Source organism: Heterodontus francisci, chromosome 6 (assembly GCF_036365525.1).
Source record: "Heterodontus francisci isolate sHetFra1 chromosome 6, sHetFra1.hap1, whole genome shotgun sequence".
Lineage (NCBI taxonomy): Eukaryota > Metazoa > Chordata > Chondrichthyes > Heterodontiformes > Heterodontidae > Heterodontus > Heterodontus francisci.
The window spans coordinates 77,715,517-77,731,501 of NC_090376.1; the positions used below are offsets into that span (position 1 = coordinate 77,715,517).

Sequence of the window (15,985 nt, forward strand, 5' to 3'; positions counted from 1 at the left end):
TCAGAATATTACTTCCATATATGTAGAAATGGCTTACTAGCATGATGACTTGCACTTTGGTGAACCTCACTAATGTGTACACCATTAGAAAACCCCATTTCTGGTTACTGATTTCTACAATCTGTGGCTGCTTATATTTTCTCATTTATATATGCTTGTTCAGCATTCTCTTCTCATCCTTGTTAATGCTAATCTTTTCCCCTAAACAAGTCATATATTGTAAACAGCTAAAATCCAAGACAGTCTAAATCAGGGTTGTTCAACATATGGCCCGCGGGCCAGGATCTGGCCCACCAAAGGTTTCCATCCGGCCCGCAGATGTATTTCAGAGATGAGAAATTTACGATTGCTTTCTTCTTTTAGACCAGCTTTTAAAAAAAAATCACACTCAATTTCACAGCTGAGAGGTGCTGACATCAGGAACTGTGGTTTCCCAACTTCGGACAGATTTGGGATTTTCTGGCAGGTTCGACTTTTATTTGAAAGGCCACCGGAAAACCCCAAATCTGTCCAAAGTTGGGAAACCGCTGTTCCCGATGTCAGCAGCTGTCAGCTGTGAAACTGAGTGTGATTTTTAAAAAAACTGACCAACCACAAAGCTGCTGTGCTGAGCGCTTCCACTCCCTGCAATTATCAGAGAGAGAGGGAGTGGGGGGGGGGACTGAGAGAGAAAGAAAGAAGGGGGAACAGAGACAGAGAGCAGGGAACAGAGTCAGAGGGGCGAGAAAGGGAGGAGGGAGAAAGAGAGAGAGGGAGGGAGAGAGAGGTAACAGAGAGAGAGAGGGGGACAGAGACAGAGAGAGAGAGGGAGGGGGAGGGGGGGGGGACCGAGAGAGAGAGAGAGTGATAGAGGGGCTCAGAGAGAGAGAGGGAACAGAGAAAGAGAGAGAGGGGGAACAAAGAGAGAGAGAGAGGGAGGGGGGTAGAGAGAGGTGGGGGAGGGGGAGAGAGAGAAAGAGGGGGAGGGTCATGAGCGAAAGAGAGGGGACTGAGAAAGGGGGGACACAGAGAGCGTGGATGCCATAAAGAGAGGGAAGCAACACAGAGGGGTGTGGGGAACAACACAGAGAGATGGGAGAACAACACAGAGAGGGGGGATCAACACAGACAGAGGGGGGGACACCGGGCAAGAGACACAGAGAGAATGAGAGAGAGAGGGAGAGAGAGTGATCAAGATCACTCCGGACAGATGGACGTCTATCCAGAATACTCTGCATCGCTACAAGAAGTGTGCGGCAAACATTGACTACGTGTGCAAGCAAAAAAATGTCAGGTATCTCACTAAATCAGTTTCCAACATAGTGATGAGAAAGTAAGTCAATAAATTAATCTTCTCATTTAAAGCTTCTTCACAAAAATACACATTTGTTGTTTTGATTAATAGTGAGATAGCTATTTAATGTCTTTATCTTTATGAAATTATCTCACCAGCCCCCTATGTAAGTCAAAAATTGTAATGTGCCCACCCCCCCACACCACCACGTGAAAAGATTGAACATCCCTGATCTAAATATATTATCCCTCCCTTTTTAAAATATATTTGTTTTCTCTATTCTGTAGACATGCTCATGCTAGACAGATTTCCAAGCAGAAAAACTGTGCAAGTGACCTGCTTCTGGCCATGATGACATTTTCCATCTTTTTTCCCCTCTCTTCTTGTGGGAAATAGTGTCATTACCTTATGCCCAGTAAAAAAAAAAGCAACTGGAGTGAGATAAAAGGGCAGAATTCTTTAAACTTTAGACAAAGATCTAAACCTCAATCACAGAATCATAGAATTGTTACAGCACAGAAGGAGGCCATTCAGCCCATCATGTCTGCACCGGCTCTCTGAATGAGCAATTTACTTACTGCCATTCCTCCACCTTCTCCCCGTAACACTGCACATTCTTCCTTTTCACATAACTATCAAATTCCCTTTTGAATTCCTTAATTAAACCTACCTCCATCACACTCTCTGGCAGTGTATTCCAGATCCTAACCACTCGCTGCATGAAGAAGCTTTTCCTATGTCACTTTTGCTTTTTGCCAATTACCTTCAATCTGTACCCTTTCGTTCTTGATCCTTTCACGAGTGGGAACAGTTGCTCCCTTTCCACTCTGTCCAGATTCCTCAGATTTTGAATACTTCTTTCAAGTCTCCTCTCAGCCTTCTCTTCTCCATGGAAAACAGTCCCAAATTCTACAATCTATCTTTGTAAATGAAGTTTCTCATCCCTGGAACCATTCTCATGAATCTTTTCTGCGCTCTCTCCAATGCCTTCACATCTTTCCTAAAGTGTGGTGTCCAGAACTGGACTCAATATGCCAACTGAGGCTGAACTAGTGTCTTACACAAGTTCACCATAATCTCAAAGCAAAATACTGCGGTTGCTGGAAATCTGAAATAAAAACAAGAAATGCTGGAACCACTCAGCAGGTCTGGCAGCATCTGTGAAAAGAGAACCCATAAGAGTTCCGAAGAAGGGTCACTGACCCGAAACGTTAACTCTGCTTCTCTTTTCACAGATGCTGCCAGACCTGCTGAGTGGTTCCAGCATTTCTTGTTTTTATTTCACCATAATATCCTTGCTCTTGTACACTATTAATAAAGCCTAGGATACTGTATGCTTTATTAACTGCTCTCTCAAACTATCCTGCCACCTTCAACGAGTTATGCACATATACACCCATGTTCCTCTGCTCCTGCACCCCCTTTAAAGTTGTACCCTTTATTTTATATTGTCTGTCCGTGTTCTTCCTACCAAAATTGATCACTTCACATTTCTCCACATTGAACTTCAACTGCCGCTTGTCCACTCAATCCACCAACTTGACTATGTCCTTTTGAAGTTCTACTCTATCCTCCTCACAGTTCACAAGCTTTGTATCGTCCGCAAATTTTGAAATTGTTCCCTGTACACCAAGGTCTAGGTCATTAATATATATCAGGAAGAGCAAGGGTCCCAACGCTGACTCCTCAGGAACTCCATTACAAACCTTATCCACTCTGAAAAACAGTCATTAAATCACTACTCTCTGTTTCCTATCACTCATCCAATTCTGTATCCATGTTACTACTGTCCCTTTTATTCCATGAGCTATAGTTTTTCTCACAATTCTGTTGTGCAGCACTCCTTTTGGAAGTCCATCCACACCACATAACTGCATTACCCTCATTAACCCTCCCTATTACCTCTTCAAAAAACTCCAGCAAGTTAGTTAAATACCTTTTCCCCTTAACAAATCCATGCTGGCTTTCCTTAATTAACCCGCATTTGTCCAAGTGACTATTAATTTTGTCCCAACTTATCGTTTCTAGAAGTTTCGCCACCACTGAAGTTAAACTGACCATGTAATAGATGATGGTCTAACAAACAAAATCAATTCTACAAACTTCCCTAAAGGAAAACAAGGCTTTATGTGGAACAATGGCTTATTCTAAGGTTTCAATCTGTTGGTCGTATGTTTTTTACCTTGTAAATGTTTACAGGGAGATAGGGAGGGTACGGATGTAGCCGAAAATTGCCAAATAACCTGGCAACGCCAGGAACGTGTAGGCCCTGCTGATCTTAACTGATGTTGACATTTTTTGGCATTGTTCCTTGCCCGTTGACCAAATGGACAATGTGGCCGGTGGATGGAGGGAACACCAGTGGCATGAGGGCACATCTGCAAACCCTTGGGGACAGTCCCAGGCAATTGGGGGTTGGTAAGACTCATGATCGGGAGGTTGGAGAGTCCTGCAATCAGGAGGACTGGGGGAAGCTTGTTAATTGGATCTTGGAGGGAGGCTTCCTTGCGAGGCCTGCAAAGAGCACTTCTACTCCTCTGAGGCACTTATCATGTGAAGCTAGCAACTCTCACCTCCCTTTCACTGCCAAATTTCCCAATCCTTGGGAAATCTGGGCAGCAACAGTAAATTTTAAATTGGGCTACCAAGTGCACTGTGCAAGCCCGATTTAAATATGTTAATTAGAAGTCCTGTCTCTTCATGTATGATGGATTAGGATTGCCTTCCCCATATTTCACTTTTTAACTCTCTCCGATCTTCTCCCGCCCTTCGTGGGGGGGGGGGGCGAGGGGGTTAATATCAATGTCTTTCCAATTAACTGGTCACAGATCCTTCTTTGCCATTTTTCAGTCGTATAGCTATCTGTTCCTTGAATGCCTCATAATGTCTCACTCCCTCCTGTCTTTTCCTCAGTCTGTGTCCCGTGAGTTGGTCTTTCAGTTACAGATTCTTGATTGATCTGGAATAGGAAGTGTTTCTGATCTGTGTACAAGCAGGTGGACTGCTCGTTCTTGAAGAATTCTTCATCAATCAAGCATTAGAAAATCATATTTTTACTGTCTGGTTTTCAATTAGGCAAATTATTAGATGCTGGTCCCCTAACTGGACTTTCCCTTTCCAAACTAGATGAAAGGACAGTGTCATGGAAAGAGTGAAGCCTCCACTTTACCCTTGTACGAACAGAGTGGGTGGACATTAGGAACTTGTGAAATAATGCTCTGTGCCACCAAGAAAACACATTTTAACATATTCTGATCACCCTATTATTATAAACTATATATTTTTACTGCAAGATACTTTATAGATAACATTCTTAACAATATATCCAAACCTTTTTGTGCTGTTACATATGGACACAAGTCTATAGACATGGTCAGAAATAACTGGAATACATGTAACATGAACTGAACACGGCTACTGCTTCAACTGGTATTACTTACGTGGTACACAAGAGCCAAATTTGTCTGGGAATTCTGAGATCAGATCATCATTAATTCGGTCCTTCATTGGACCCAGAATAATGACAGGTCTACTGTAATTAACTGAAAAACAAAATGACTGATATTAATTATTTCATAAAACCAATGTATTGTCACTTTTAATATTGTACTCCCCTATGAGAAGTTACAATGTGTTCCTAAAGTGTACAAAAGCAAAAGACTGCAGATGCTGGAAATCTGAAATATAAATATAAACTGCTGGAAATACTCAGCAGATCTGGCATTATCTGTGAAGCGAGAAATAGAGTTAACATTTCAGGTCTGTAACCTTTCATCAGAACTGAGAAAAGTTAGAAAATAACAGGTTTTGAGCAAGTGAAAGGGGGAGGCGGGAAGAAGAACAAAAGGGATGGTCTGTGATAGGGTGGAGGGCAGGAGAGATTAAATGACAAAAGGTTTCATGGTACAAAGCCAAAGGGTGTGGTAATGGGACAAGTAAATAAACAAAAGATGTGACTGGAGGAGGTGAGAATGGCAGGATAGCTAAATAAAGGAATTAAGAAACAAAAGAAAAGAAACATTAAAAACATGAAAAAAATGGGAGCAGAGGTTATGATCTAAAATTGTTGAACTCAATGTGAGACCATAAGGCTGTAAAGTGCCCTGTCGAAAGATGAAGTGTTTTCCTTGAGCATGTGTCGAGCTTCACTGGAACATTGTAGCAGGACAGAAAGGTCAGCGTGAGAACAAGGTAGAGAATAAAAATGATACAGGACTGGGAGCTCGGGGTCACGCTTGCGGACTGAACAGAGGTGTTCCGCAAAGCAGTCACGCAGTCTTTGTTTGGTTTCTCCAGTGTAGAGGAGACCACATTGTGAGCAGCAAATACAGTAAACTAAATTGAAAGAAGTACAAGTACATCGCTGTTTCACTTGGAAGGAGTGCTTGGGGCCTTGAACACTGAGAAGGGAGGAGGTAAAAGGGCAGGTGTTGCATCTCCTGCGCTTGCAAGGAAAGGTGCTGTAGGAAAAGGAAGGGGTGTTGAGGGTGACTGAGGAGTGGACCAGGGTGTCGTGGAGGGACCGGTCCCTTCAGAATGCTGAAAGGGAAGGGGAAGGAAAGATGGGTTTGATGGTGGCATCACACTGGAGGTGGCGGAAATGGCGGCGGATGATCCATTGAATATGGAGGCTGGTGGGATGGAAGGTGAGGACAAGGGGAACCTTTTCATGGTTCTGGGAGGGAGCAGAAGGGGTTAGAGCAGAAGTGCATGAAATAATACATACTCGGTTGAAGGCCCTGACAACCATGGTGGGCGGAAATCCACGTTTGAGGAAAAAGGAAGATATATTGAAAGCATTAGTATGGAAGGTTGCATTGTCCGAACAGATATGGCAGAGAGGGACGAACTGGGAGAATGGAATTGACTCCTTACAGGAAGCAGGGTGTGAGGAAGTATAATCAAGGTAACTGTGAGAGTCAGTGGGCTTATCATGAATATTGGTTGATAGCCTATCCCCAGAAATGGACAGAGCGCTTGAGATATGTCTGCTTTTTTCCTCAACCGAGGGAAACCCACATCATTGTTGACAGGGCTGTCCACCGTGTCTGTTCTATTTCATGCATTTTTTCCCTCACCCCTTCCCCTGCCTCCCAGAACCATGTTAGGGTTCCCCTTGTCCTCACCCTCAATCCCATCGGCCTCTTTTTTCAATAGATGACCCTCCACTATTTCTGCCACCTCCAGCATGATGCCACCACCAAACACATCTTCCCTTCCTTTTCAGCATTCTGAAGGGACTGTTCCCTCTGTGACATCCTGGTCCACTCCTCAATCACCCCCAATACCTCCCCACTTTCCTACGGCACCTTTCCATGCAGGCGCAAGCGATGTAACACTTGACAAACATACATGAGGTGCTGATACAGGAACTTTCCTTATTTAATGACAAATTTGTTGCTTGTCACAAGCATTAAAAGAACATTGCTTTTTTGTGTATATTATTTCATTGCTATGCAACATAGCGTTTTTTATGATGCTACCTGACTCAGTGTACAAAAGGCCTTCCTGATGACTTGGCTCTTTGTAATGTCACCTTTCTGGCAAGTTCTCACTACAGTGAAAGAGATCCGCGGGTAAATTATTATGTGTTTGAGTCGCAACATATACTGTGAAGGAATATTTCTGATCTAGTGAGAATCAGAGCTATGAAACTTCACTCACCAAGTAATTAGATTAGAGATTAGAGATACAGCACTGAAACAGGCCCTTCGGCCCACCGAGTCTGTGCCGACCATCAACCACCCAGTTATACTAATCCTACACTAATCCCATATTCCTACCCAACATCCCCACCTGACCCTATATTTCCCTACCACCTACCTATACTAGTGACAATTTATAAAGGCCAATTTACCTACCAACCTGCAAGTCTTTTGGCTTGTGGGAGGAAACCGGAGCACCCGGAGAAAACCCACGCAGACACAGGGAGAACTTGCAAACTCCACACAGGCAGTACCCAGAATCGAACCCGGGACCCTGGAGCTGTGAGGCGGCAGTGCTAACCACTGCGCCACTGTGCCGCCCATAATCAAGGGCAGCCACTGATCAGTTGCTGCAAAATGAAAAACAAAGCAACTTGGCAGCTTTTAAACAGAGGCATCGAAAATCTTGGTCTGCCTCAAACATAGCCCCCTTTATCAGAGAATATGTAACAAAGTAAGGGAACTCCCAGGGTGGGAGTTTATTCAGGGCCAGTCTAGGATCTGCCAAGCAACAGGAGTGCCAGCTAAAGGAGGTGTACCAGTCTCCCATCCTGAAATGTGGCTTGAATCCTTGAAGAACTCTAGCCTTGACCAAGCCCCCTTCATTGGGAGCCGGATAAGCCCTTTAAAATTTCACATGATTACCTGGGCCTGCTGACTTGTATTGAGTAACTGGTCTCTGCTTAGAATGGCACAGAGACCTTCAAGGATTCTTTAGATTAAGGAACTTCCCACTGACCTTGGTGTGTGTGGCGGAGGTTCCCAGTGGTCTGATCCTAGCACTTAATCGGTTCCTCAACATGCCCAGAGAGACCAGGAGCTTCCTGGAATCCTATCCCAAGCCAATAGCCTGGGAGATCAGCGATTTAAATTTTCTGCCACAGTTTGCCCACATGAACCACATACTGTTAGTCTGGCATTAGGAAACTAAACTAGGTTAAACTGCATTCATTTTAAAAAATCATGTTCTGATGAAAGGTCATCAACCTAAAACATTTCTCTCTCCACACATGCTGCCTGACCTCCTGAGTATTTCTAGCATTTTCTTCTTTTATTCCAGATTTTCAGCATCTACAGTATTTTGCTTTTGAATCATTTCCAGTCATCAGCTGCTGCTTAGTACCGTCACTGGCAGAGAGCTGCAAATGCTGCACCCACCCCCCCCACTCCCACCCCAGGAGGGAATCGGGAAGAAGAGTCTCTGAAATTGTTTCATGGATTTTTGGACCCAGTGTGTTCATCTCTTCAACACTAATCATAAACAACATTTCTCTGCCTTCCTGTTGTACCAGATGCTGTGGATCTCACTATAGTTTTTAGTTACTAAAATAATCTTTTTGCTGACTAGAGTTCAATTAACAGATTTTGATGAGTGATGAATGCCTAAAATCCTTTCAAATTTAAATATTTCTCTACCACATATAAAATACAGAAAGATTGCAGCTTGTAATTAAGTCGTGAAAAATGATTTAAAAAATCAAGACTAAAAAGTTTCCATATTCTAAGGAGCCATTGTTGCAATGTTCAGAACTTTACACACACATCAAATTTTCACCAAAACAGCACCTTGGACAAAAGTTTTTGGAAATTGTACCAAAAATGGAAGGTGGCAAATGTTAAATCCTGATCAAAATAAGGACGGTGAGTAAGTCAGTTAACTTTAGGTCAGTTAGCCTCGTATCAATAAGTAAACTGCTAGAGGAATAACATTAGTTGGGGAGTCTAGAACCTGGGGACACAATTTCAAAATAAGGGGGAAGCCATTTAGGACAGAGATGAAGAGAAGTTTCTTTACTCAGAGGGTTGTGAATCTTTGGAATTCTCTACCACAAAGGGCTGTGGCAGCTCAGTCATTGAGTATGTTTAAAGCAGCGATTGACAGAGTTCTAAATACAAATGACATAAGGGGATACAAGGATTGTGTGGGAAAAAGGCATTGAATTGGATGATCAGCTATGATCGTATTGAATGGCGGAGCAGGTTTGATGGTCTGAATGGCCTACTCCTGTTCCTATGAACACTAGGGCTGATCAGAAACAGTGAACATGAAATTGGAAAGAAATGTTATGCTTACTAATTTAATTAGATCTTGCGAGAAAATGCATGTAGATTGGAGTGGATATAATAAATCTTGACTTTGAAAAAGCAGTTGATAAAGTGGCACTTTGTACAGAATTGAAAAAAAGGAGAGAGAATTTAAATGTAAAGTTCTAAATGGAGTGGAGGAACTAAGCAATCCAGGGGCTCAAACACAACATTATTTAAAAGTAGGTTTGCAGACTGAAAAAGCCATTCAAAGGCCAAATTTGATTCTGGGTCTTGTACATAGGGCACCGAGTAGAAAAGTAAGGAGATGGGATGATGAACCTTAAAAAATAGCATGAAAATCATGCACTTTTGTTGAGCATTTTGAGTTGAATTTTCTTTTCGTTTCTTCAGTTACTATTGGACTTATCCAATTGCTGGAAAAGTGTTGTTAATTTAAATTATTATTTATAATAAATCCCAAATTCAAACTAAGAAAATGCTCTCCAACTTTTCACTGTATATAGTCTTAGGAATCCCATTATAGATCAGGATCATGGAAAAAGGTATAATTTGGAATCCCTAGGATAAAATGGATGACAGGATATAGATATGATGACAGACTTCAAAAACTATTTACTAGAGCACAGGAGGTTAAGTGGAGATATCTAATATAAGTGTTCAAAGTGTTTGAAAGAGTTTGAGAGAGTAAATAGTGAAAGAGTACCTTCACCAGTCAGCAAATTGGTAAGAAGGGGCATAAATTTGGTATCAGTACCAAAGTTTTCCTTGGAAAACATTTTTAGATTTTGAAATGTATTATCACAATTAGCAATTGAAAGTGACACTCGGCATTTAAGAGAGAACTAGAAAACACTTGAAGATGTAAAATAAAGTTAACAGGTCCCTTTCCTCAGTTTTTTCTTATCAGAATCACAAAGAGTCTTGTGCATGCTGCCATACTGGAACACTGACAAACTGTTCTCAAATATGACTGGAAATTATGTCTTATTTGAGATAACATTAGTATGTTTAATTAGAGTTGTAGTCTGCAATAAGACTCTGAGTCCTTTAAGGGGATGGTATATTACTATGGAAAAATAGCAACAGATTTTGCCATTATCATAAACAGAAAGAGGGAACAACGACTACATGACAATATAACTTTTTCATCTCATATTTTCACAAGAACAAATACATCTGAAGCAGTGTGAATTTCATGTTTTTTTGGCTGGTTGACTACATAAAAGTTCGGAAAGAAGCAACAAAAGCTTTTATTTAATTCTGCAATTCTATTCGACTTACTCTCTTGCTGTATAACTGGTTCATATGAAAGAATGCAGTCTTCTGGGCCCCCTATTCACAGAAAGAAAGAAAGAAAATCTCAAAGAAAAATTATTGACTCCAATTCTTATGAAAAGAAAGCATACTCACTCATAACCTTAAAATACATAATTTTTTCAGTATACAAAGGACATCAATTCTTTAAAATCAATATCTTATTAGAACATTTGATGGTAAATTTAACCTTCAAATAATTCATTCCAGAGTTGTTGGAAAAAGTGTTTTTTTAGTTATTGCTCAGAATAAATTCCATAGTAAACTATGAAAATGCTCTATGACTTTCCAGTTTATCTCAGAAAGGCTTTACAAGCAATGCAGACTGTATTTTATTCTGAATCAAACAGCTATTTTGACAAACAAGAAAACAAGTGAATTGAATGCTAAATAAAATAAGCAATGTAAATTAACTTTAGAAGACCTTAATGTTACAAAAGTTAAACCAGAGTTTAAAAGAAAGTATACTATAAAGAAAAATGTCGATTGAAAATTGTTTTATACAAAATCATAGGTGTCTGAAGAACAAACAAGTGTGGCATCATTTAGTGCATTCAGATCCAATATTTATCATGCACTGCTTGAATGTACAGCAGAGAGCAGAATAATGTACAGAATGGAAATTATGTAATATTATATTATTGTATGTTATAATACATATTAGAATAGAAGTATATATTAAAAGCCATTTGCTTTCATCAAGTGCAGTGAGCAAAAAAGCAGGAAATAATATGGTACTCAAAAGTAAAATAAACTTACTGTAGCTACTTTCACTATCGCTGGCATTAGAAGTTATATGTTCTGCAATAACAATATAGCAAATTAGGAAGAGTTAAAATAAAAGTGCCACAAAGCATTGTCAACATAAATTGATTTTAAGAAAGGGAATTGTACACATGCTGCATAACAGAAATATACACAATTAAAACATAAAGGAACTTATATTGAGAAATAGCATTTAAAACAGCAGCAGTAATAGTTTTTTTGAGGGGCAGGGAGCAAAGTGCAGAAGGGAGTGGGGAGTGGTGCAGAATCCTGAATAATATGTTGCCCACATGGTGGTGTCCATCCCAGCAGCACAAGCACAAAGTTATAAAATAAACAATGGATGTTATCAAGGCAGAAAGAAAACATTCTAATAGGTGTTTAGACAAAGATTTGTGCACTGGTTTTGATTGATCATGCAGAAACAAAAGAAGCTAAAAAGGTCGGGACATTCATATCAGTTTCCTACTAAAGCTGATTTTTTACATGCTGGAGCTCTCCTTGGGGATAAATGCAAATAATAATTTAAAAAAATAATAATTATATAGTGACATGTTATTGTGGCCATTCTTCAGAACTTACTCAGAGTCTTTGTTCCATAACCATCGTCGGCTAACCCGGGGATCTCCTGCACAGTAGTCCCCAGACAGCAAGCAAAGACAAGAAGAATAACCGCAGAAGAGGAAGGAAGAAGTCAGTGGATTTGAACTGAATACTACCATGACAGACCATGCAGATAAGCCAATCAGGAGCCCAGTTGTATTTTAACATAGCACTGTGGTATTACCATACTTGTTTTCCACAGGCGCTTTTTTGCCCAAATTAATACATACCAAAATGGCAAAATGGTGCAATTCAAAGACAGTATCCCTTTGATTCTCAAAAGCAAACTGTATTTCATGTTGAACTATCAACAAATATATTGACAGTGTCTGCTGAGGAAGTACAACCTGGGTTTAACATTGCAGTTAGTTAAATAGATGAACATAGCAGCAAAAAGGTGCTAGCATAATTCAGGGCATATCTGAAACATTCCAACATAGTGCATCTATTACATGCATACTGTAAACAATCTTATTATTTGAACAGTGTGGAATATTGTTTAATTCTTGGCCAGATTTATATTTATTTTCAAATACAATGTACTTAGGTTGAAAGACAAGGGACACGGTCTCCAGCTCTCACGCAACTTCTTTTCACACCTGTTTATAAAAAGGTCACCTTAAGGGGAACAAAAATAATATGATGGGATCCAGATTGCTGTCACACATTGGTCACAGTAGTATAGCCTCACCCTGCCTCTGCATGAGTGTGTGTATATGTGGGAGTCCTGTGTGCATTGTGAGCTATGCTGTCTCTTTGGCCTACTTACGTTCTGGATCACTGGTTTCCTGCTCACTGTGGTCCTTGTTCTTGTAGAATGGGAATTTTCGTGAAAAGATGAGGTTCTTTTTACGCTTGTCATTGAATGACTGTGAAGGAGAAAAGGCATGGGGCAAACAGGGACAACACAGTAATTGCGGTCATACTCATGCTGACAAACCCACAGGTTGTAAAAGTGGAGGTAAAAGCAGTGACTCACACTCACAAGACATCATACACCTCACCCAGATCAAGCTCAAGGCATTTTTTTGTGGGAATACATCTTCTGGGAGACTTCAGCCCTTTCCTAAACATAGAGTTCGATAATTCTTTCCAGCCCATGCGAAGTATTTCCATTGCAAGATTCTTTATAGGTCCTGACATGCAGAAATTGGTGGTAATCACCAGTCACTGCATCTGGCACAGCAAGCTTACAATGGCTTGGAAAGAGCTATATTAATTTTGTTTACAAGAATAAAGCACCTTAGAATATTAACTAAATCACACAAGAACTGCAAACTTCCCTGAACGCTATCAATTCAACATATGCAATGTGAAAAGAGTCATTCATGAATCACTGGACATTAGGGGACTTTCTTATGTGTGCATGCTACCAAGAGCCAACCTTGCTGAAAGGCTGTATATATTGGGAAGCCATGGGAATGCTGTCATTAATATTCGGTCTTTTTATTTTAGTGGACAGAAAGGTGTGGGTGGTATGCCAAAGATTTACAGATATACACAGCTGGCAGATAAGGCTGCACTCATTCATAAAATTGTTCCTCAAGATTCAGTTATGTTGGAGTAGATTTTTAACTTACCATTCCAGCATACAATTGGCATTGTAATATGGAAACTGCCCAATTTTCATTTTCATTGATTTCAAAGGAAGTGAAAAGCAGGCGGCTTCTGTAACGTGTGGCCATTTGGAATGCCATGGGGCAGGATTTTCCCTGTAGGCTTCATAACCCCGCCATCATGGTCAAATGGGGGTCAGAAGACTGCACTGAGTGGGAAACAGTCACCCGGCCGTGATTTTCCCTGAATTGGCCAGTTAATGGCCAGAAGATGGGCTGGTCATCCAACTAAGGACTACAGGCGGGCTCTCAAAGCTGGAGGGGCAATAGGAGGCTGTCCAATACTGAAGAAGCAGCAGCCAGCCTTTTCAGGTAAGTGAGAGAGAGGGTGCCCCAAGATGGAGGTACCCTCTCTCCAATTTTTATAACTTTAACTTAAAAAATGGCATCAGCAGCTGGGCCACCATTGCAGAGGGGGAGCCCCTTCACAGGGCGTCCTGTGGCTGCAGCTGAAGCCAGACCGCAGGGAGAGCCTCTAAGCCTGCCTGAGGGAGGGTGGGGGAGGGGGGGGGAGTCTGCCACAGGGAGGCCACCTCCGGTAAGCAACACTGTTCCCCGCGCCTCCTGGGATGTAGCGGACCACAGGAAAATTCCAGTTGTCCTCCACCAATAGGCCTTAATAGATTAATTAGTTCAATTAGCTACCCACTGCTTGCGGGCAGGTAGCTCTGCTGTCCCCCCATCCCATCTCTGAAAATATGGCCCCAAGGGCAAGATGGAGCTGGGGAACTGCCACACTGGCCAGTGAGGCAAAATTCACGCCCACCCACTTCCATGCCCTCCCCCAGCAGGGCCTAAAAACTGAGCCCATAGTCTCCATTGTCTCTACGATAATGTGAGAGAAGCAAAATAGAAAGAGTAGAGGGCTCTTATGAAAGTTGTTGGAGATATGCTACCTCAGCATTAAACATGTTCAACTAAGCAATGTGATTTAGCAAGTCTGCTTCTTGTTCAATGCAATGCAGTTTATCTAACTTACACCAAATAAACTCATTCCCCCAAAATACTAGTAACAGTGACATTTGCCACAGTTGCCATCTTAACTGAATTGGTACTTTATCTTAAACAAAGAATTTGCGCCAAATGATCTGACTAATGGTCAGACCTTGATTACTGGTGAGTGCATGCACAGACGCATAAACATACTACAGATTTAGTAATTATGTCAAAACACCTTTAGCTCTTGCAGTCAGAAAAGAGTTTCAGGGATTCCTCTTATTTAAAAATGCAAACTTAATGAGTATCTTTGTCACTGCCATTTTCCTCCACTTTTACATCTGAACAGTATTCAACATTTGTTCAGAAACAAAAGGTAATTTAATAAAAGAAACATTCTGAACAAAAGACATTGGGCTCGATTTAATAATCTCACATTTGTCAGTGTTGTGTTAGGGTTGATTGTGATGAGATTTACTGTATCTGAAACACTAAATATTAATTTTTATATCAGTATAGTATCTGTGCCCTGTATAAACAAAAAATAACATAGTTACTGGCCCAAAGTGATGGGCATGTTCAGTCTTATACTGGGAAATACTGCATGGGATACTCGTGGTGAGTTCTGAGGTCATTCCTCCTCACTGATGTTTTTGCATCGTTTTCCATATCATTTTACTTTATTTTTAAGATATAACAAATTTTCAAACACTCTTAGGTGTGGTAGGTGGGGAAGAAGGGGAGATGCAACTTTATTTTAGGAAGGTTTTACTCATATTAAGAAAGGCAGATTTTGGACACATAGTTCTGGACTACTTCAATCCTGCTGCAAGCAAGGATGCTTAAATGACCATCTACATTGGTTCATAATAATTAAATAAAGGTTATGCCCTATCAGCATACAAAGGGGCAAACTGCTTTTGTTTGGTGAAGAAACTAAATTGAAATTGTAGGTGTGTTTTTTTGAGGTACACAAATCATTAGTGCCAGTATATGCTGTGATTTACCCTCAGCAGCAGTGCAGCCACATATTAAATCGGACCCATTATGAAGACATATTTAAAAAAAGACAAAATATGTCATTTAACATAATGTTATGAAACAATACACAAAGCATGCAATGTAGGAAAGGAATCAAGACAGGAAAATTAAAGCTTGGCTAAAGTAATAAAACTGTTGTGTTAACAACTTGTCGGATTCATGCAAGTCATACACGACAAATGCAATTTTAGTAATAAATGAAACATCAAAAAACATGAAATGTAATAGAAATGCAAGTGTTTTCTCCGTGTTCCATGTAACTGGGTCTGTAGTTATGACTGATAATATCCATTTGCTTTTCATAAATCAAGTTCTAATCAGCAACATGTATTTAATTTCAGGGCAGAACAACAGCTCAACTTCAGTGAGCACTATTTTCCAAAAATATCACAGAATAAATGCCTACCCCAGTATAAAAAATAATCAGATTTCTTGTCTATTAAATAATGTGAAAATTTTTTTTGGAAGTGAGCATTCTAGTAAATTCATTTGATCCACAGTTGTCTATCACCATTTTTGTTTTTCTTTTTCCTGCTTCTTTTTCCATCAATTTTCTCCTTTCCAGAAGGCACTGACTCCTTGCTGTGAAATGGTTCCATGGGCACCGTTACCTCTCTCCATCTGACCATTCTTCATGCATGAATGCTAGCTGAGATCAACCAATTCAGCAGAAGCCCAGGATC

General features: G+C 40.6%; 1 protein-coding gene across 4 annotated transcripts in view; it reads right to left on the reverse strand.

Moving 5' to 3' along the window:
• Positions 1-15,985, reverse strand: part of dlg2 (discs, large homolog 2 (Drosophila)) — a 1,345,388-nt gene that overhangs the window by 52,231 nt on the left and 1,277,172 nt on the right. For all 4 annotated transcript variants that reach the window (XM_068033932.1, XM_068033931.1, XM_068033933.1 and 1 more), the window contains 4 exons: positions 12,479-12,578; positions 11,101-11,142; positions 10,309-10,359; positions 4,714-4,815 (listed from right to left, as the gene is read on the reverse strand). In XM_068033932.1, the coding sequence (XP_067890033.1) occupies positions 4,714-4,815; positions 10,309-10,359; positions 11,101-11,142; positions 12,479-12,578 (295 nt within the window). The remainder of the gene's footprint in view (positions 1-4,713; positions 4,816-10,308; positions 10,360-11,100; positions 11,143-12,478; positions 12,579-15,985) is intronic.